The sequence below is a fragment of the Scyliorhinus torazame genome, chromosome 9 (genome assembly GCF_047496885.1).
Source record: "Scyliorhinus torazame isolate Kashiwa2021f chromosome 9, sScyTor2.1, whole genome shotgun sequence".
Classification (NCBI taxonomy): Eukaryota; Metazoa; Chordata; class Chondrichthyes; order Carcharhiniformes; family Scyliorhinidae; genus Scyliorhinus; species Scyliorhinus torazame.
Genome location: NC_092715.1, coordinates 259,925,264 through 259,948,488, shown reverse-complemented (window position 1 = coordinate 259,948,488; position 23,225 = coordinate 259,925,264). Strand labels below are relative to the sequence as shown.

Genomic DNA, 23,225 nt, shown 5'->3' with positions numbered 1-23,225 from the left:
GCGTGGGTTTCCTCCGGGTGCTCCGGTTTCCTCCCACAGTCCAAAGACGTGCAGGTTAGGTGGATTGCTAAATTGCCTTTAGTGACCCAAAAAAAGGTTAGGAGGGGTTATTGGGTTACGGGGATAGGGTGGAAGTGAGGACTTAAGTGGGTTGGTGCAGACTCGATGGGCCGAATGGCCTCCTTCTGCACTGTATGCTCTACATACAAAGATCAGCCATGATCTTGTTGAATGGCAGGACAGGCTCGAGGGGCTGAATGGCCCACTCCTGTTCCTATGTAACCTGGCACTGAGGAAGGAGCCGAGGGGGAGGGGTAGATTAATTGGACAACGCTTTCAAAAGAGCTGGAACATGCTCGATGGGCTGCATCATTCCATGATTTAAGTGAAGAATGACCTTTCAGAAATTTCAATGATTAAACTTGACTGATCCAAAAACTGTTTGGCGGCGTAAATATAAGCTGTAGGAATACATTCGCTCATTATTTATAAACTTTGAGTATGTGATTCAGTACTGAGTCATTTTTTCCTTCAAAACTTATAAACATGGAGTCAATGGATTCCTGTTGGTTTTCCTGGTATTGCAATACCAAGAATTATTTTTAAACGTTTGTGGTAATATACAATTTAGTTGAAATATAAATTTAAGTGTGCCCAATTCTTTTTTTTTTTCAATTAAGGGGCAATTTAGCGTGGCCAATCCACCTACCCTGCACATCTTTTTGGGTTGTGGGGGTGAGACCCACGCAGACACGGGGAGAATGTGCTAACTCTACACGGACAGTGACCCGAGGCCGGAATCAAACCTGGGTCCTCGGCGGCGTGAGGCAGCAGTGCTAACCACTGCACTACCGTGCCACCCGGGTAATGGATTATTCATACTGCAAGGATAAATGTGGGATCAGACTAAGCGAGACACTGACTTCTTTTGTAACTCTTAGAAACATTGGCATCTGCGTAAATCCTTCAAGACTGACTAGTCTTTCCTCTCTCACCTCCCATCCCCATGGCAGGCAACAACTGTCGACTATTTGCTTCATGTGTGGCAAACGTTTAGACCAGCCTCTCAACCCCTCATTCCACACCCCAAACTCCAGCCAAACCACACACACCATGCCCTGGAATGAATGATGTGTGTCAGTGATGTTGTAGGAGTTGCTGCTTCTAGTTTGGATTTCCACAAATTCCCGACTTGAGGAGCAAAAACGAGATTGCAGTGTTGTGGTGGTTCAGGCTATATTCGAAGGAACCCGCGACAATAACATCACGACGCCTGTTTAAGGACGGAACCGGCACAAACATTCCCAAGCAATTGTGGGCCTGGAGGAGAGTGGGAAAACGTGTTTGTGCAGGAAAAAAGGGAAAGGCTAAAACACAAGTGGACAGAAAACAAATCACATCAGAATAAGTAAACAACTTGTTTTACTGCATTAATGGTGATACATACATGTGCCTGGAGGCATTTCACTGCAGCTTAACAAAATTTGACACTGAGCCCCAGAAGGAGATATTCAAACAGGTGACCAAAAGCTTGATCGAGGAGGTGGTTCAAAGGAGCATTTTAAAGGGGAAGAGGGAGTGAATTCTAGAGCTTGGGGACTAGGTAGCTGTAATTGTGTAAATTTATGGTTAAGTGTCTAAAGGGAGGTGGGGTTACTCATTAGACAATGATTGAGTGCATATACTTGGACTGTCCCATGTCTAGTGATACATGCGGCAGATAAAACGTACATATACCTGTTTCCGTACATATGCCTGTTTCCATGGCTAGGTTTTCTTTGAAGAGGTCGCTAGCATGTCATAAGAGGCTATATAGCTAGAGAGGTGCCACTCTGCACCAGGTATGACTGACCAGGTGACGCCCTCGCTCTTGCTGCCTACCACAGGCCCAATGGAAGGCTTTACAGGTTGACAATCAACCATGTTATGAGCACACCTTCCAAGTCCCAGGGTGGGACTCGAGCCTGGAGCTTCCAGCCCAGAGGCAGTGGCGCTACCCCCAGCGCCACAGACCTGTTGAGCACATACATATGAAGAGAGAAGCTATATATTTGTAATGTTTCACTTTGCAAATAAATCTAAAACTGAGAAAAGATGAACTTACTGGTCTCCTTCAACAACTCGTTATAAAACATTTAATCGTCGCCTGTGGCGGGGGTGAAGGAAATTGAGGATGTGCAAGTTGCTGAGAAAGTGAAAACCGGGTTTTTTTTTTTTATGTGGGAATTAAATTGATGGCACATAAATTAAAATTTCTCTGGGCCGAACACACATCTTCCTTGTCTGTCGCTGTGTGTCAAATGCAATTTCTGACCAGACAAACTTTTGTGTTAAAACTCCAGGTCTCACAGGCTGCTACAGAACTCCAACAATATTGTGTCCAGAATGCCTGCAAAGATGCACTGTTGGTAGGATTACCTGCGGGAAGCAACCCCTTCAGAGATCCTAGGTCCTGCAATCTTCTCTAAAACCAGGTACGCCAAGCAGCCCTCGAGCTTAGCAGTCCGTGTTGTGTTGTGCTACGCAATGTACTTCGAACGGGAGATTACCGGGGTCCTCCACACCTCGTTCTTGTTCACAAAGACCACCTCTTCCCCCACCTCCTGTGAGAACCAAAAAAAAAGAGACCTGTGCCCAATTCTGGAATTTCTCCTGGATGTTCCTTGACCCCCACTGTGGCAAACCCCAGGCGACGTCAGCCAAGCGGTTAAATGTCTAAAGTCTTGACCTTCAGCCGTGATCTTGTGGTTTTCAGCGGCAACGCTCCTCACTGCCAGCCCTGGAACGCCCTTCCACAGATGCGTCATCACCAGAGGGAGAGCTTCCAAACCAGCCAATCAACCTCACTTTCCCATTGGCTCAGCCTGATTATCTCAGCCAGACTAACCACTTGCACATCCTCAGTGCCCTGAATAATTTTAAAGATTTGCATCAGACAAACATTCTGTCCACACCTTCCCAGTCAATTGGTACGCAAGGCACAAAATCTCACCTCCCTGGCTCTGTGTATCTGAGGCAGCGTGAAGGTGTTGACGGGGCGGTCATAAAGATACGCAGTGATCTAGACAAGGTCTCTCGAAGGTCTGGTAGAGCCCTATCATTGTGACCATAGCTAAATGGAAAAAGAGCTTTGACAAAGAGTCAACCAGTCTCGATGTTAGCTCCGTTCTCTCTCCACAGATGCTGTCAGACCTGCTTGAGATTATCCAACATTTACTGTTTTCGTTTCAGATTCCAGCACCTGTAGTAATTTTGCTTTTATTTTCTGACCAGAATCTCGTTCGCTTTGGCTGCGGCTCCGCCATTTTAGATGCCATCGAATCACTACAGAGCAGAAGGAGGCCATTTCGCCCATCACGTCTGCACCGACCCACTCCCCCACCCTATCCCTGTCACTCTGCGCATTGGTCATAGCCAATCCACCTAACCGGCACATCTTTGGACTGATTTAGAATTTTCTTAATTTTAAGCTGTAAAATATCCTTTTTCGAGTACAAGTTACAGTGAAGTCGTTGCAGGATTCTTCCATCATACACACCTCTCCATTACAAAGATATATATAAAGCTTTGCAACCTCTGAAGATTTAATTTGAAGATGTCTTCATGGTATCCATGGTCACCTGGTTTTCAGAGCAGTGGGGTGTCATTCGATGCAGATTCTGCCAAACCTAAAGCTTCATTGTCTGTTTGAGTTGCTATAGTAATTGCGCTCGAGCAGGGCTCCCCAAACTGTGGGTCACAACCCCACGTTAAATTAAATTTTGGGGCATGAGCGAGCTCAGGCCAAGTGTTACCAGCTGTGAGGCCCCATTACATCTTTGTTTTTTTTTAACCAATGGATGTTGCCAAACTGACCAATTTTAGGTCTAGAACATAGAACATTACAGCGCAGTACAGGCCCTTCGGCCCTCAATGTTGCGCCGACCCGTGAAATCACTCTAAAGCCCATCTACACTATTCCCTTATCGTCCATATGTCTATCCAATGACCATTTGAATGCCCTTAGTGTTGGCGAGTCCACTACTGCTGCAGGCAGGGCATTCCACACCCTTACTACTCTCTTGAGTAAAGAACCTACCTCTGACATCTGTCCTATATCTATCTCTCCTCAATTCTGATTCCTGTCCCCCAAAAAATCTGAGAAGGTGGGTGCTCTATATTTAAATATAGTCTAAATAGCCCCACCCTGGCCCCGCTCTCGCAGCTCTCCAGCCCCCTGTCCCTGCTCTCTTAGCTGTACCCCAGCCTACCTGGCTCAATATGGGGTCAGAGTGGGAAAATGTTTGGGGGGCACTGACTGAGACATTTGGCTGTCTAATGCCTTTGTCAAGGGCTTTTTGCAACTTGCAAGAAGTAAACAGATCGTTCCTTGGCAAAAACAGCCATTGGACTTTTTTGAGCAAGCAACGTTACTCAAAATGTTGCCCGTGATCAGTCTTATTCAATGGGTGGTGGGGGTTTCCCGCCTCACCACTCAGAAGCGTTGGTGGTGAACATGCTCTGCTGATATTGGCTGCTCTACAGTCGTTTAGCACTCCACCGAGTATAACTGGACTGGAGATGAGGCTTCTGTCCCTCGGAGGAGTCCAGGTTCAGTGGCCAATCAGATTGGCTGACTGCTCTGTAATCCAAGCAGCACCACCGGTCGTAGTGGCCATCACTGGGACTACAGAAATTCCCTAGATTCCCAAGTCCTGGAGCCAGGGTGAATGTAAGTGTGGGGTTACAGGCACAGCGATGGAAGAGGAAGCCAGGTGGCGGGATGTGGAGGCAGCAACTTTGTGTTGGGGTTGGCTAGGACTGAATGAGGACAGGATTGGGATTGACTTTGACTGTGAGTGAGGACAGGATTGGGATTGGCTTTGACTGAGTGAGGACAGGATTGGGATTGTCTTTGACTGAGTGAGGACAGGATTGGGATTGGCTTTGACTGAGTGAGGACAGGATTGGGATTGGCTTTGACTGTGAGTGAGGACAGGATTGGGATTGACTTTGACTGAGTGAGGACAGGATTGGGATTGTCTTTGACTGAGTGAGGACAGGATTGGGATTGGCTTTGACTGTGAGTGAGGACAGGATTGGGATTGACTTTGACTGAGTGAGGACAGGATTGGGATTGGCTTTGACTGTGAGTGGGGACAGGATTGGGATTGGCTTTGACTGTGAGTGAGGACAGGATTGGGATTGGCTTTGACTGTGAGTGGGGACAGGATTGGGATTGACTTTGACTGTGAGTGAGGACAGGATTGGGATTGGCTTTGACTATGAGTGAGGACAGGATTGGGATTGACTTTGACTGAGTGAGGACAGGATTGGGATTGAGTTTGACTGTGAGTGAGGACAGGATTGGGATTGGCTTTGACTGTGAGTGCGGACAAGATTAGGATTGGCTTTGACTGTGAGTGAGGACAGGATTGGGATTGGCTTTGACTGTGAGTGAGGACAGGATTGGGATTGGCTTTGACTGTGAGTGAGGACAGGATTGGGATTGACTTTGACTGAGTGGGGACAGGATTGGGATTGACTTTGACTGTGAGTGAGGACAGGATTGGGATTGACTTTGACTGTGAGTGAGGACAGGATTGGGATTGGCTTTGACTGAGTGAGGACAGGATTGGGATTGACTTTGACTGTGAATGAGGACAGGATTGGGATTGGCTTTGACTGTGAATGAGGACAGGATTGGGATTGACTTTGACTGAGTGGGGACAGGATTGGCTTTGACTGCGAGTGAGGACAGGATTGGGATTGACTTTGACTGAGTGGGGACAGGATTGGGATTGGCTTTGACTGTGAGTGAGGACAGGGCTGGGATTGACTTTGACTGTGAGTGAGGACAGGATTGGGATTGGCTTTGACTGTGAATGAGGACAGGATTGGGATTGACTTTGACTGAGTGAGGACAGGATTGGGATTGACTTTGACTGTGAGTGAGGACAGGATTGGGATTGCCTTTGACTGTGAATGAGGACAGGATTGGGATTGGCTTTGACTGAGTGAGGACAGGATTGGGATTGACTTTGACTGTGAGTGGGGACAGGATTGGGATTGGCTTTGACTGAGTGAGGACAGGATTGGGATTGACTTTGACTGTGAATGAGGACAGGATTGGGATTGGCTTTGACTGAGTGAGGACAGGATTGGGATTGACTTTGACTGTGAATGAGGACAGGATTGGGATTGGCTTTGACTGTGAGTGGGGACAGGATTGGGATTGGCTTTGACTGTGAGTGAGGACAGGATTGGGATTGGCTTTGACTGTGAGTGAGGACAGGATTGGGATTGAGTTTGACTGTGAGTGAGGACAGGATTGGGATTGGCTTTGACTGTGAGTGAGGACGGGACTGGGATTGGCTTTGACTGTGAGTGAGGACAGGATGGGGTTGGCTTTGACTGTGAGTGAGGACAGGATTGGAATTGGCTTTGACTGAGTGAGGACAGGATTGGGATTGACTTTGACTGTGAGTGAGGACAGGATGGGGATTGACTTTGACTTTGAGTGAGGACAGGATTGGAATTGGCTTTGACTGAGTGAGGACAGGATTGGGATTGGCTTTGACTGAGTGAGGACAGGATTGGGATTGACTTTGACTGAGTGGGGACAGGATTGGCTTTGACTGCGAGTGAGGACAGGATTGGGATTGACTTTGACTGAGTGGGGACAGGATTGGGATTGGCTTTGACTGTGAGTGAGGACAGGGCTGGGATTGACTTTGACTGTGAGTGAGGACAGGATTGGGATTGGCTTTGACTGTGAATGAGGACAGGATTGGGATTGACTTTGACTGAGTGGGGACAGGATTGGGATTGGCTTTGACTGTGAGTGAGGGCAGGATTGGGATTGCCTTTGACTGTGAATGAGGACAGGATTGGGATTGGCTTTGACTGAGTGAGGACAGGATTGGGATTGACTTTGACTGTGAGTGGGGACAGGATTGGGATTGGCTTTGACTGAGTGAGGACAGGATTGGGATTGACTTTGACTGTGAATGAGGACAGGATTGGGATTGGCTTTGACTGAGTGAGGACAGGATTGGGATTGACTTTGACTGTGAATGAGGACAGGATTGGGATTGGCTTTGACTGTGAGTGGGGACAGGATTGGGATTGGCTTTGACTGTGAGTGAGGACAGGATTGGGATTGGCTTTGACTGTGAGTGAGGACAGGATTGGGATTGAGTTTGACTGTGAGTGAGGACAGGATTGGGATTGGCTTTGACTGTGAGTGAGGACAGGATTGGGATTGGCTTTGACTGTGAGTGGGGACAGGATTGGGATTGGCTTTGACTGTGAGTGGGGACAGGATTGGGATTGGCTTTGACTGTGAGTGGGGACAGGATTGGGATTGGCTTTGACTGTGAGTGAGGACAGGATTGGGATTGAGTTTGACTGTGAGTGAGGACGGGACTGGGATTGGCTTTGACTGTGAGTGAGGACAGGATGGGGTTGGCTTTGACTGTGAGTGAGGACAGGATTGGAATTGGCTTTGACTGAGTGAGGACAGGATTGGGATTGACTTTGACTGTGAGTGAGGACAGGATTGGGATTGGCTTTGACTGAGTGAGGACAGGATTGGGATTGATTTTGACTTTGAGTGAGGACAGGATTGGGATTGGCTTTGACTGTGAGTGAGGACAGGATTGGGATTGACTTTGACTGTGAGTGAAGACAGGATTGGAATTGGCTTTGACTGAGTGAGGACAGGATGGGGATTGACTTTGACTGTGAATGAGGACAGGATTGGGATTGACTTTGACTGAGTGGGGACAGGATTGGGATTGGCTTTGACTGTGAGTGAGGACAGGATTGGGATTGGCTTTGACTGTGAGTGAGGACAGGATTGGGATTGGCTTTGACTGTGAATGAGGACAGGATTGGGATTGACTTTGACTGAGTGGGGACAGGATTGGGATTGGCTTTGACTGTGAGTGAGGACAGGATTGGGATTGGCTTTGACTGAGTGAGGACAGGATTGGGATTGGTTTTGACTGAGTGAGGACAGGATTGGGATTGGCTTTGACTGAGTGGGGACAGGATTGGGATTGGCTTTGACTGTGAGTGGGGACAGGATTGGGATTGACTTTGACTGTGAATGAGGACAGGATTGGGATTGACTTTGACTGAGTGGGGACAGGATTGGGATTGGCTTTAACTGTGAGTGAGGACAGGATTGGGATTGGCTTTGACTGAGTGAGGACAGGATTGGGATTGGTTTTGACTGAGTGAGGACAGGATTGGGATTGGCTTTGACTGAGTGGGGACAGGATTGGGATTGGCTTTGACTGTGAGTGGGGACAGGATTGGGATTGACTTTGACTGTGAATGAGGACAGGATTGGGATTGACTTTGACTGAGTGAGGACAGGATTGGGATTGGCTTTGACTGTGAGTGGGGACAGGATTGGGATTGGCTTTGACTGTGAGTGGGGACAGGATTGGGATTGACTTTGACTGTGAGTGAGGACAGGATTGGGATTGGTTTTGACTGAGTGAGGACAGGATTGGGATTGGCTTTGACTGAGTGGGGACAGGATTGGGATTGGCTTTGACTGTGAGTGGGGACAGGATTGGGATTGACTTTGACTGTGAATGAGGACAGGATTGGGATTGACTTTGACTGTGAGTGGGACAGGATTGGGATTGACTTTGACTGTGAATGAGGACAGGATTGGGATTGACTTTGACTGAGTGAGGACAGGATTGGGATTGGCTTTGACTGAGTGGGGACAGGATTGGGATTGGCTTTGACTGTGAATGAGGACAGGATTGGGATTGACTTTGACTGTGAATGAGGACAGGATTGGGATTGACTTTGACTGAGTGAGGACAGAATTGGGATTGGTTTTGACTGAGTGAGGACAGGATTGGGATTGGCTTTGACTGAGTGGGGACAGGATTGGGATTGGCTTTGACTGTGAGTGGGGACAGGATTGGGATTGGCTTTGACTGTGAGTGGGGACAGGATTGGGATTGACTTTGACTGTGAATGAGGACAGGATTGGGATTGACTTTGACTGTGAGTGAGGACAGGATTGGGATTGACTTTGACTGTGAATGAGGACAGGATTGGGATTGGCTTTGACTGTGAGTGAGGACAGGATTGGGATTGACTTTGACTGTGAATGAGGACAGGATTGGGATTGACTTTGACTGTGAGTGAGGACAGGATTGGGATTGACTTTGACTGAGTGAAGACAGGATTGGGATTGGCTTTGACTGAGTGAGGACAGGATTGGGATTGACTTTGACTGAGTGAGGACAGGATTGGGATTGGCTTTGACTGAGTGAGGACAGGATTGGGATTGGCTTTGACTGTGAGTGAGGACAGGATTGGGATTGACTTTGACTGAGTGAAGACAGGATTGGGATTGGCTTTGACTGAGTGAGGACAGGATTGGGATTGACTTTGACTGAGTGAGGACAGGATTGGGATTGGCTTTGACTGAGTGAGGACAGGATTGGGATTGGCTTTGACTGTGAGTGAGGACAGGATTGGGATTGACTTTGACTGTGAGTGAGGACAGGATTGGGATTGACTGTGAGTGAGGACAGAATTGGGATTGGCTTTGACTGAGTGAGGACAGGATTGGGATTGGCTTTGACTGTGAGTGAGGACAGGGTTGGGATTGGCTTTGACTGTGAGTGAGGACAGGATTGGCTTTGACTGTGAGTGAGGACAGGATTGGGATTGGCTTTGATTGTGAGTGAGGACAGGATTGGCTTTGACTGTGAGTGGGGACAGAATTGGGATTGGTTTTGACTGAGTGAGGACAGGATTGGGATTGGCTTTGACAGTGAGTGGGGACAGGATTGGGATTGGCTTTGACTGAGTGAAGACAGGATTGGGATTGGCTTTGACTGTGAGTGAGGACAGGATTGGGATTGACTTTGACTGTGAATGAGGACAGGATTGGGATTGACTTTGACTGAGTGAGGACAGGATTGGGATTGGCTTTGACTGAGTGGGGACAGGATTGGGATTGGCTTTGACTGTGAGTGGGGACAGGATTGGGATTGACTTTGACTGTGAATGAGGACAGGATTGGGATTGACTTTGACTGAGTGAGGACAGGATTGGGATTGGTTTTGACTGAGTGAGGACAGGATTGGGATTGGCTTTGACTGAGTGGGGACAGGATTGGGATTGGCTTTGACTGTGAGTGGGGACAGGATTGGGATTGGCTTTGACTGTGAGTGGGGACAGGATTGGGATTGACTTTGACTGTGAATGAGGACAGGATTGGGATTGACTTTGACTGTGAGTGAGGACAGGATTGGGATTGACTTTGACTGTGAATGAGGACAGGATTGGGATTGGCTTTGACTGTGAGTGAGGACAGGATTGGGATTGACTTTGACTGTGAATGAGGACAGGATTGGGATTGACTTTGACTGTGAGTGAGGACAGGATTGGAATTGACTTTGACTGAGTGAAGACAGGATTGGGATTGGCTTTGACTGAGTGAGGACAGGATTGGGATTGACTTTGACTGAGTGAGGACAGGATTGGGATTGGCTTTGACTGAGTTAGGACAGGATTGGGATTGGCTTTGACTGTGAGTGAGGACAGGATTGGGATTGACTTTGACTGAGTGAAGACAGGATTGGGATTGGCTTTGACTGAGTGAGGACAGGATTGGGATTGACTTTGACTGAGTGAGGACAGGATTGGGATTGGCTTTGACTGAGTGAGGACAGGATTGGGATTGGCTTTGACTGTGAGTGAGGACAGGATTGGGATTGACTTTGACTGTGAGTGAGGACAGGATTGGGATTGGCTTTGACTGTGAGTGAGGACAGGATTGGGATTGATTTTGACTGAGTGAAGACAGGATTGGGATTGGCTTTGACTGAGTGAGGACAGGATTCGGATTGGCTTTGACTGTGAGTGAGGACAGGATTGGGATTGGCTTTGACTGCGAGTGAGGACAGGATTGGCTTTGACTGTGAGTGGGGACAGAATTGGGATTGGCTTTGACTGAGTGAGGACAGGATTGGGATTGACTTTGACTGAGTGAGGACAGGATTGGGATTGGCTTTGACTGTGAGTGAGGACAGGGTTGGGATTGGCTTTGACTGTGAGTGAGGACAGGATTGGCTTTGACTGTGAGTGAGGACAGGATTGGGATTGTCTTTGACTGTGAGTGAGGACAGGATTGGCTTTGACTGTGAGTGGGGACAGAATTGGGATTGGTTTTGACTGAGTGAGGACAGGATTGGGATTGGCTTTGACTGTGAGTGGGGACAGGATTGGGATTGGCTTTGACTGAGTGAAGACAGGATTGGGATTGGCTTTGACTGTGAGTGAGGACAGGATTGGGATTGGCTTTGACTGTGAGTGAGGACAGGATTGGGATTGGCTTTGACTGTGAGTGAGGACAGGATTGGGATTGACTTTGACTGTGAGTGAGGACAGGATTGGGATTGACTTTGACTGTGAGTGAGGACAGGATTGGGATTGACTTTGACTGTGAGTGAGGACAGGATTGGGATTGGCTTTGACTGAGTGAGGACAGGCTTGGGTTTGGCTTTGACTGTGAATGAGGACAGGATTGGGATTGACTTTGACTGTGAGTGGGGACAGGATTGGGATTGGCTTTGACTGAGTGAAGACAGGATTGGGATTGGCTTTGACTGTGAGTGAGGACAGGATTGGGATTGGCTTTGACTGTGAGTGAGGACAGGATTGGGATTGACTTTGACTATGAGTGGGGACAGGATTGGGATTGACTTTGACTGTGAATGAGGACAGGATTGGGATTGACTTTGACTGAGTGGGGACAGGATTGGGATTGGCTTTGACTGTGAGTGGGGACAGGATTGGGATTGGCTTTGACTGTGAGTGAGGACAAGATTGGGATTGGCTTTGACTGTGAGTGGGGACAGGATTGGGATTGGCTTTGACTGAGTGAGGACAGGATTGGGATTGACTTTGACTGAGTGAGGACAGGATTGGGATTGGCTTTGACTGAGTGAGGACAGGATTGGGATTGTCTTTGACTGTGAGTGAGGACAGGATTGGGATTGACTTTGACTGAGTGAAGACAGGATTGGGATTGGCTTTGACTGAGTGAGGACAGGATTGGGATTGACTTTGACTGTGAGTGAGGACAGGATTGGGATTGGCTTTGACTGTGAGTGAGGACAGGATTGGGATTGGCTTTGACTGTGAGTGAGGACAGGATTGGAATTGACTTTGACTGAGTGAAGACAGGATTGGGATTGGCTTTGACTGAGTGAGGACAGGATTGGGATTGGCTTTGACTGTGAGTGAGGACAGGATTGGGATTGGCTTTGACTGTGAGTGAGGACAGGATTGGCTTTGACTGTGAGTGGGGACAGAATTGGGATTGGCTTTGACTGAGTGAGGACAGGATTGGGATTGACTTTGACTGAGTGAGGACAGGATTGGGATTGGCTTTGACTGTGAGTGAGGACAGGGTTGGGATTGGCTTTGACTGTGAGTGAGGACACGATTGGCTTTGACTGTGAGTGAGGACAGGATTGGGATTGGCTTTGATTGTGAGTGAGGACAGGATTGGCTTTGACTGTGAGTGGGCACAGAATTGGGATTGGTTTTGACTGAGTGAGGACAGGATTGGGATTGGCTTTGACTGTGAGTGGGGACAGGATTGGGATTGGCTTTGACTGAGTGAAGACAGGATTGGGATTGGCTTTGACTGTGAGTGAGGACAGGATTGGGATTGGCTTTGACTGTGAGTGAGGACAGGATTGGGATTGGCTTTGACTGTGAGTGAGGACAGGATTGGGATTGACTTTGACTGTGAGTGAGGACAGGATTGGGATTGACTTTGACTGTGAGTGAGGACAGGATTGGGATTGGCTTTGACTGAGTGAGGACAGGATTGGGTTTGGCTTTGACTGAGTGAAGACAGGATTGGGATTGGCTTTGACTGTGAGTGAGGACAGGATTGGGATTGGCTTTGACTGAGTGAGGACAGGATTGGGATTGACTTTGACTGTGAGTGCGGACAGGATTGGGATTGGCTTTGACTGTGAGTGGGGACAGGATTGGGATTGGCTTTGACTGTGAGTGAGGACAAGATTGGGATTGGCTTTGACTGTGAGTGGGGACAGGATTGGGATTGACTTTGACTGTGAATGGGGACAGGATTGGGATTGACTTTGACTGTGAGTGAGGACAGGATTGGGATTGGCTTTGACTGAGTGGGGACAGGATTGGGATTGTCTTTGACTGTGAGTGGGGACAGGATTGGGATTGACTTTGACTGTGAATGAGGACAGGATTGGGATTGACTTTGACTGAGTGGGGACAGGATTGGGATTGGCTTTGACTGTGAGTGGGGACAGGATTGGGATTGGCTTTGACTGTGAGTGAGGACAGGATTGGGATTGGCTTTGACTGTGAGTGAGGACAGGATTGGGATTGACTTTGACTGTGAGTGAGGACAGGATTGGGATTGGCTTTGACTGAGTGGGGACAGGATTGGGATTGGCTTTGACTGAGTGGGGACAGGATTGGGATTGACTTTGACTGTGAGTGAGGACAGGATTGGGATTGACTTTGACTGTGAGTGAGGACAGGATTGGGATTGACTTTGACTGTGAATGAGGACAGGATTGGGATTGACTTTGACTGTGAGTGAGGACAGGATTGGGATTGGCTTTGACTGTGAGTGAGGACAGGATTGGGATTGACTTTGACTGTGAGTGAGGACAGGATTGGGATTGGCTTTGACTGAGAGTGAGGACAGGATTGGGATTGACTTTGACTGTGAGTGAGGACAGGATTGGGATTGGCATTGACTGTGAGTGAGGACAGGATTGGGATTGGCTTTGACTGAGTGAGGACAGGATTGGGATTGGCTTTGACTGTGAGTGGGGACAGGATTGGGATTGACTTTGACTGAGTGGGGACAGGATTGGGATTGACTTTGACTGAGTGAGGACAGGATTGGGATTGGCTTTCACTGAGTGAGGACAGGATTGGGATTGACTTTGACTGAGTGAGGACAGGATTGGGATTGACTTTGACTGAGTGAGGACAGGATTGGGATTGACTTTGACTGTGAATGAGGACAGGATTGGGATTGGCTTTTACTGAGTGAGGACAGGATTGGGATTGACTTTGACTGTGAATGAGGACAGGATTGGGATTGACTTTGACTGTGAGTGGGGACAGAATTGGGATTGGCTTTGACTGTGAGTGGGGACAGGATTGGGATTGGCTTTGACTGTGAGTGAGGACAGGATTGGGATTGGCTTTGACTGTGAGTGAGGACAGGATTGGGATTGGCTTTGACTGAGTGAGGACAGGATTGGGATTGACTTTGACTGTGAGTGAGGACAGGATTGGGATTGGCTTTGACTGTGAATGAGGACAGGATTGGGATTGGCTTTGACTGAGTGAGGACAGGATTGGGATTGACTTTGACTGTGAGTGAGGACAGGATTGGGATTGGCTTTGACTGTGAGTGAGGACAGGATTGGGATTGACTTTGACTGTGAGTGAGGACAGGATTGGGATTGACTTTGACTGTGAGTGAGGACAGGATTGGGATTGGCTTTGACTGTGAATGAGGACAGTATTGGGATTTGCTTTGACTGAGTGAGGACAGGATTGGGATTGGCTTTGACTGAGTGAGGACAGGATTGGGATTGGCTTTGACTGTGAGTGGGGACAGGATTGGGATTGGCTTTGACTGTGAGTGAGGACAGGATTGGGATTGGCTTTGACTGTGAGTGGGGACAGGATTGGGATTGGCTTTGACTGTGAGTGGGGACAGGATTGGGATTGGCTTTGACTGTGAGTGGGGACAGGATTGGGATTGACTTTGACTGTGAGTGAGGACAGGATTGGGATTGGCTTTGACTGTGAGTGGGGACAGGATTGGGATTGGCTTTGACTGTGAGTGAGGACAGGATTGGGATTGGCTTTGACTGTGAGTGGGGACAGGATTGGGATTTCCTTTCACTGTGAGTGAGGATAGGATTGGGATTGACCGACTGTGAGTGAGGACAGGATTGGGATTGGCTTTGACTGTGAGTGGGGACAGGATTGGGATTGACCGACTGTGAGTGAGGACAGGATTGGGATTGGCTTTGACTGTGAGTGGGGACAGGATTGGGATTGACTTTGACTGTGAGTGAGGACAGGATTGGGATTGGCTTTGACTGTGAGTGGGGACAGGATTGGGATTGGCTTTGACTGAGAGTTGGGACAGGATTGGGATTGACCGACTGTGAGTGAGGACAGGATTGGGATTGGCTTTGACTGTGAGTGGGGACAGGATTGGGATTGACTTTGACTGTGAGTGAGGACAGGATTGGGATTGGCTTTGACTGTGAGTGGGGACAGGATTGGGATTGGCTTTGATTGTGAGTGAGGACAGGATTGGGATTGACCGACTGTGAGTGAGGACAGGATTGGGATTGGCTTTGACTGTGAGTGGGGACAGGATTGGGATTGACTTTGACTGTGAGTGGGGACAGGATTGGGATTGACTTTGACTGTGAGTGAGGACAGGATTGGGATTGGCTTTGACTGAGTGAGGACAGGATTGGGATTGACTTTGACTGAGTGAGGACAGGATTGGGATTGACTTTGACTGAGTGAGGACAGGATTGGGATTGGCTTTGACTGTGAGTGAGGACAGGATTGGGATTGGCTTTGACTGTGAGTGGGGACAGGATTGGGATTGGCTTTGACTGTGAGTGAGGACAAGATTGGGATTGGCTTTGACTGTGAGTGGGGACAGGATTGGGATTGGCTTTGACTGTGAGTGAGGACAGGATTGGGATTGGCTTTGACTGTGAGTGAGGACAGGATTGGGATTGACTTTGACTGTGAGTGAGGACAGGATTGGGATTGACTTTGACTGTGAGTGAGGACAGGATTGGGATTGGCTTTGACTGTGAATGAGGACAGTATTGGGATTTGCTTTGACTGAGTGAGGACAGGATTGGGATTGGCTTTGACTGAGTGAGGACAGGATTGGGATTGGCTTTGACTGTGAGTGGGGACAGGATTGGGATTGGCTTTGACTGTGAGTGAGGACAGGATTGGGATTGGCTTTGACTGTGAGTGGGGACAGGATTGGGATTGGCTTTGACTGTGAGTGAGGACAGGATTGGGATTGGCTTTGACTGTGAGTGAGGACAGGATTGGGATTGGCTTTGACTGTGAGTGGGGACAGGATTGGGATTGGCTTTGACTGTGAGTGAGGACAGGATTGGGATTGACTTTGACTGAGTGAGGACAGGATTGGGATTGACTTTGACTGTGAGTGAGGACAGGATTGGGATTGGCTTTGACTGTGAGTGAGGACAGGATTGGGATTGGCTTTGACTGTGAGTGAGGACAGAATTGGGATTGACCGACTGTGAGTGAGGACAGGATTGGGATTGGCTTTGACTGTGAGTGAGGACAGAATTGGGATTGACCGACTGTGAGTGAGGACAGGATTGGGATTGGCTTTGACTGTGAGTTGGGACAGGATTGGGGTTGACCGACTGTGAGTGAGGACAGGATTGGTATTGGCTTTGACTGTGAGTTGGGACAGGATTGGGATTGACTTTGACTGTGAGTGGGGACAGGATTGGGATTGGCTTTGACTGTGAGTGAGGACAGAATTGGGATTGACCGACTGTGAGTGAGGACAGGATTGGGATTGGCTTTGACTGTGAGTTGGGACAGGATTGGGATTGACCGACTGTGAGTGAGGACAGGATTGGGATTGGCTTTGACTGTGAGTTGGGACAGGATTGGGATTGACCGACTGTGAGTGAGGACAGGATTGGGATTGACTTTGACTGTGAGTTGGGACAGGATTGGGATTGGCTTTGACTGTGAGTGAGGACAGGATTGGGATTGACCGACTGTGAGTGAGGACAGGATTGGGATTGGCTTTGACTGTGTGAGGACAGGATTGGGATTGACTTTGACTGTGAGTGGGGACAGGATTGGGATTGGCTTTGACTGTGAGTTGGGACAGGATTGGGATTGACCGACTGTGAGTGAGGACAGGATTGGGATTGGCTTTGACTGAGTGAGGACAGGATTGGGATTGGCTTTGACTGTGAGTGGGGACAGGATTGGGATTGGCTTTGACTGTGAGTGAGGACAGGATTGGGATTGGCTTTGACTGTGAGTGGGGACAGGATTGGGATTGGCTTTGACTGTGAGTGGGGACAGGATTGGGATTGGCTTTGACTGTGAGTGGGGACAGGATTGGGATTGACTTTGACTGTGAGTGAGGACAGGATTGGGATTGGCTTTGACTGTGAGTGGGGACAGGATTGGGATTGGCTTTGACTGTGAGTGAGGACAGGATTGGGATTGGCTTTGACTGTGAGTGGGGACAGGATTGGGATTTCCTTTCACTGTGAGTGAGGATAGGATTGGGATTGACCGACTGTGAGTGAGGACAGAATTGGGATTGGCTTTGACTGTGAGTGGGGACAGGATTGGGATTGACCGACTGTGAGTGAGGACAGGATTGGGATTGGCTTTGACTGTGAGTGGGGACAGGATTGGGATTGACTTTGACTGTGAGTGAGGACAGGATTGGGATTGGCTTTGACTGTGAGTGGGGACAGGATTGGGATTGGCTTTGACTGAGAGTTGGGACAGGATTGGGATTGACCGACTGTGAGTGAGGACAGGATTGGGATTGGCTTTGACTGTGAGTGGGGACAGGATTGGGATTGACTTTGACTGTGAGTGAGGACAGGATTGGGATTGGCTTTGACTGTGAGTGGGGACAGGATTGGGATTGGCTTTGATTGTGAGTGAGGACAGGATTGGGATTGACCGACTGTGAGTGAGGACAGGATTGGGATTGGCTTTGACTGTGAGTGGGGACAGGATTGGGATTGACTTTGACTGTGAGTGGGGACAGGATTGGGATTGACTTTGACTGTGAGTGAGGACAGGATTGGGATTGGCTTTGACTGTGAGTGAGGACAGGATTGGGATTGACTTTGACTGAGTGAGGACAGGATGGGGATTGGCTTTGACTGAGTGAGGACAGGATTGGGATTGACTTTGACTGTGAGTGTGGACAGGATTGGGATTGGCTTTGACTGTGAGTGGGGACAGGATTGGGATTGGCTTTGACTGAGTGGGGACAGGATTGGGATTGGCTTTGACTGTGAGTGGGGACAGGATTGGGATTGGCTTTGACTGTGAGTTGGGACAGGATTGGGATTGACCGACTGTGAGTGAGGACAGGATTGGGATTGGCTTTGACTGTGAGTGGGGACAGGATTGAGATTGACTTTGACTGTGAGTGAGGACAGGATTGGGATTTCCTTTCACTGTGAGTGAGGACAGGATTGGGAATGGCTTTGACTGAGTGGGGACAGGATTGGGATTGGCTTTGACTGTGAGTGAGGACAGGATGGGGATTAGCTTTGACTGTGAGTGAGGACAGGATTGGGATTGACTTTGACTGTGAGTGAGGACAGGATTGGGATTGGCTTTGACCGAGTGAGGACAGGATTGGGATTGATTTTGACTGTGAGTGAGGACAGGATTGGTATTGGCTTTGACTGTGAGTGAGGACAGGATGGGGATTGGCTTTGACTGTGAGTGAGGACAGGATTGGGATTGGCTTTGACTGTGAGTGGGGACAGGATTGGGATTGACTTTGACTGAGTGAGGACAGGATTGGGATTGACTTTGACTGAGTGAGGACAGGATTGGAATTGGCTTTGACTGTGAGTGACGACAGGATTGGGATTGTGTTATAACCTGCCTACTGACGATTGGCTGGGGACTAATGATTATCCCACAATCCTATGGGAGTATGAACTTCCCCAATGAGGGGGGCGGAGAAACTCCTACTATAAATAAGCTGGCCAGTCCAGGAACCAGGAGGAAGGAGAAGGTAGCAAGGGAAGTTACTGCTGCTACTATGTATATATTGTTATAGTAAATAAACTTTATTAATTTGTATCCTTAAAACTCGTGCTGGATTCTTCGGGGCCTTTACAAAACTGGCGACTAAGGTAAAAGTGAATAGCTGTCTACACTGCTGAAGCCACCTCCCTGGATTTTTGTTGGATACAGGTTGGAAGTTGTTTTCTATTATACCATGCCTCTGTACGGACGTTTGGATGTTTTTGATGCTGCGCTGGAAAGCTGGAACCAGTACACGCAACGGATGCGTTACTATTTCCGGGCAAACAATATCACTGAAAACGAGCGCCAGGTGGTCATATTGCTCACCGCCTGCGGGCCGCATACGTTTGGGGTGATTAGGAGCCTTACGTACCCAGCTGCGCCGGACACCAAAACGTTTGACGAACTTGTGAATATAGTGGGGCAACACTTTAACCCAACCCCATCCACGATAGTCCAGCGTTACCGGTTTAATACCGCTGAGAGGACCCCTGGAGAATCCCTTGCCGATTTTTTTATCCAGGCTACGCGGGATTGCGGAATACTGTGACTATGGTGAGACCTTGTCAGAAATGTTACGCGACCGTTTGGTTTGCGGTATTAACAATGCGGCCACCCAGAGAAAGTTGTTAGCGGAGCCAACATTGACTTTTCAACAGGCAATACAAATAGTCTTGTCCCGAGAGAGCGCAGAGCGAGGAGTACAGGAGCTACAGGGAATGGAAGTGCATGCCTTGGGGCGAAACCCTTTCCGCCCAAAAACGTCCCCCCGCACTCCTGCGGTACCTTGGGCGAGGCAACAACCAGACCGACGCCAGTGGCCATCGGACATTCCTCCCCGAAGGGAGCCTTCTTCAGAGCCAATGGATGAGGAGCCATGTCCGTGTCAGACTTGTAGGCGCCGACCCCGTCGCGGACGGCGGTCCTGGGGACGCCAGAGGCGCCGTCGTTCCGACCGAAACTGGGACCAGCCCAGGGGCCGTAACTGGGACCAGCCCAGAGGCCGTACCTTCCATGTGGATGAACCTGCGGCGACCACTCCTGAGGACGTGGAGACGGAGGACGACTGCCTGCAGCTGCATTGTGTGGCAGCTCCCCGTGTGGCCCCCATTAAGGTGACAGTACGGGTCAATGGCCACCCGCTGGAGATGGAGTTGGATACTGGCGCAGCGGTCTCCGTGATCGCCCAGAGGACATTCGACCGCATCAAGCAGGGTATACAGACCCTTACACTAACTGACTCACAGGCCAGGTTGGCCACCTACACGGGGGAACCACTGGACATTGCAGGAACTACAATGACCCCTGTTGTCTATGGACGCCAGGAGGGGCGTTTCCCACTTATCGTAGTGCGTGGCCATGGGCCCAGCCTGTTGGGTCGGGACTGGTTGCGCCATTTGCGGTTGCAATGGCAGCACATCCTCCAAACAGTTTCTGGAGGGTTGACCGAGGTGCTAGGACGATACCCAGAGGTATTCCAGCCTGGTCTGGGGAAAATAAAAGGGGCCGTAGCCCGTATCCAAGTTGAACCAGGAGCCACACCGTGCTATTTCCGGGCGCGCCCAGTGCCTTACGCTTTGCTCGAGAAGGTAGAAGGGGAGCTCACTCGTTTGGAGAGTTTGGGTATTATCAGGCCCGTCCGTTTTGCTGACTGGGCAGCACCAATTGTACCTGTAATGAAGCCAGATGCCACAGTTCGCTTGTGTGGTGACTATAAACTTACAGTGAATACAGTTTACCGACTCGACCGATACCTAATGCCTCGCATAGAGGATCTCTACGCGAAACTTGCAGGCGGACTCTCATTCACAAAATTAGATATGAGTCACGCCTATCTGCAGTTGGAGCTGGACCCTGCCTCCCGACCATATGTAACAATTAACACACACCGGGGCCTGTATGAATATACACGGTTGCCCTTTGGAGTATCCTCTGCCTGCGCAATTTTTCAACGTGTTATGGAGGGCATTTTGAGAGGTTTACCACGTGTGGCTGTCTACCTAGATGACGTGTTGATTACAGGGACGTCGGAGCAAGAGCATTTGGAAAATCTGGAGGCTGTCCTTAAACGCCTTTCGGAGGCTGGAGTCCGTTTACGTCACACAAAGTGCGTATTTCAGGCAAAAGAAGTAGTCTACCTAGGTTATCGGGTGGACCGCGAGGGTCTGCACCCCGTCGCAGAGAAGGTGCGTGCAATTCAACATGCCCCCACCCCGACTGACACTTCGCATCTTCGTTCTTTTCTCGGTCTCGTAAACTATTACGGGAAGTTCCTCCCCAATCTGGCAACTACGCTGGCCCCCTTACACCTGCTGCTAAAGAAAAATCACACCAGGGTTTGGGGTCAACCGCAAGAAACCGCTTTCCGGCGGGTAAAGCAACAATTGTCGTCGTCTGGGTTACTAACCCACTATGATCCGGGAAAGCCTTTGCTCGTCACATGTGATGCATCCCCGTATGGTATTGGGGCTGTCCTGTCCCACAAGATGGAGAACGGGGCCGAGCGACCGATAGCTTTCGCCTCCCGCACATTGACTGCAGCGGAGAAGAAGTACGCGCAGATCGAGAAGGAGGGCCTGGCAGTGGTTTTCGCGGTGAAACGCTTCCACCAGTATGTGTACGGCCGCCATTTCACTATCGTGACTGATCATAAGCCCCTGCTGGGACTCTTCAGAGAGGATAAGCCGATACCGCCCATTGCTTCTGCACGGATCCAGCGCTGGGCTTTGTTGCTTGCTGCATATGAGTATTCTCTGGAGCACAAACCAGGTACGCAGATAGCAAATGCCGACGCACTGAGCCGATTGCCTTTATCAACCGGCCCCATGTCGACCCCCACGACCGGTGAGGTGGTCGCAACCCTAAATTTTATGGACACCTTGCCTGTCACGGCATCACAGATCCGTGAGTGGACCCAGACGGAGCCAGTCCTGTCAAAGGTTCGGCACATAGTCCTGTATGGTGGGCAGCATAGACAGCTCCCAGGCGAGTTACGGGCATTTTCCTCCAAGCTGTCAGAGTTCAGCGTTGAAGACGGCATCCTCTTGTGGGGGACGCGTGTGGTTGTCCTGGAAAAAGGCCAGGAGCTGATATTATCAGACTTGCACAATGGGCATCCGGGCGTGACCAAGATGAAAATGTTGGCCCGGAGTTATGTCTGGTGGCCAGGCCTCGACACCGACATTGAGAAGGTGGCCCAAAACTGCTCCATTTGCCAGGAGCATCAGAAGCTTCCGCCGGCCGCGCCCCTACATCACTGGGAATGGCCAGGGCGGCCTTGGGCACGCTTACATGCAGATTTCGCAGGCCCTTTTCAGGGATCCATGTTCCTCCTACTAATTGACGCCCAGTCCAAATGGCTGGAGGTGCATAAGATGCAGGGGACAACGTCCTGCGCAACAATTGAAAAAATGCGTTTATCATTTAGCACGCATGGCCTCCCCGAGGTGCTGGTCACGGATAATGGCACTCCATTCACGAGTGAGGAGTTTGCTAGGTTTACAAAGATGAACGGCATCCGCCATATCCGCACTGCCCCTTACCACCCGGCTTCAAATGGGTTGGCAGAGCGTGCAGTGCAAACATTCAAAAGAGGCCTAAAGAAGCAGTCTTCCGGATCAATGGACACGAGACTGGCTCGGTTTTTGTTTACGTACAGGACCACCCCCCATACAGTGACTGGGGTAGCTCCCGCAGAACTCCTAATGGGCCGGAGACTTCGCACCCGCCTTAGTATGGTCTTCCCGGACATTGGCGCAAAAGTACGCCGCACACAAGAACGGCAGGGACCGGGATTGTCTCAGCATCGTCCGATTCGGCAGTTTGCGCCCGGTGACCCAGTATTCGTGCGGAATTTTGCTGGTGGTGCCCAATGGGTTCCTGGGGTAATCTTTCGCCAAACGGGCCCTATATCGTACCAAGTGCAAGCCCAGGGTCGTCTCCAGCGAAAACATGTAGACCACGTCCGGTCCAGAAGGTCATCCCCGCAAAAGATTCCCCGCCCCCGGAGCTCATTTCAACAGCCGCAGAGACCAGAGACAAGGGAAGGTAGTCCTCAAAATCTTCCACTGGTGCCTCACTCAAAGCCTGCGCAGGTCATGACGGGACCGAATGGGGACAGAGACGCTGACATGACGGAGGCAGCAGACTCTGACTCCGAGATGGAGACACAGGATGAATCAGAGGGGGAATCCTCGGGTCCACAGGCCGTGGATGTACAACCGCGCCGTTCATCACGGAAGCGCCGGTCTCCGTCTCGTTATACGCCCCCTGATCCAGCGCCGCGTGCAAATGGCGTCCGGCCTGCGGCCAAACGAGTTCGACGCCTTCCTTCGCCAGGG

The 23,225-nt window shown here is 49.8% G+C and overlaps 1 protein-coding gene across 1 annotated transcript in view; it reads left to right on the top strand.

Moving 5' to 3' along the window:
• Nucleotides 1-23,225, top strand: part of gng10 (guanine nucleotide binding protein (G protein), gamma 10) — a 75,196-nt gene that overhangs the window by 27,596 nt on the left and 24,375 nt on the right. Inside the window, exon 2 of the mRNA XM_072517321.1 lies at nucleotides 2,343-2,474. Within this exon, the coding sequence (XP_072373422.1) occupies nucleotides 2,343-2,468 (126 nt within the window). The 3' untranslated portion in view covers nucleotides 2,469-2,474. The remainder of the gene's footprint in view (nucleotides 1-2,342; nucleotides 2,475-23,225) is intronic.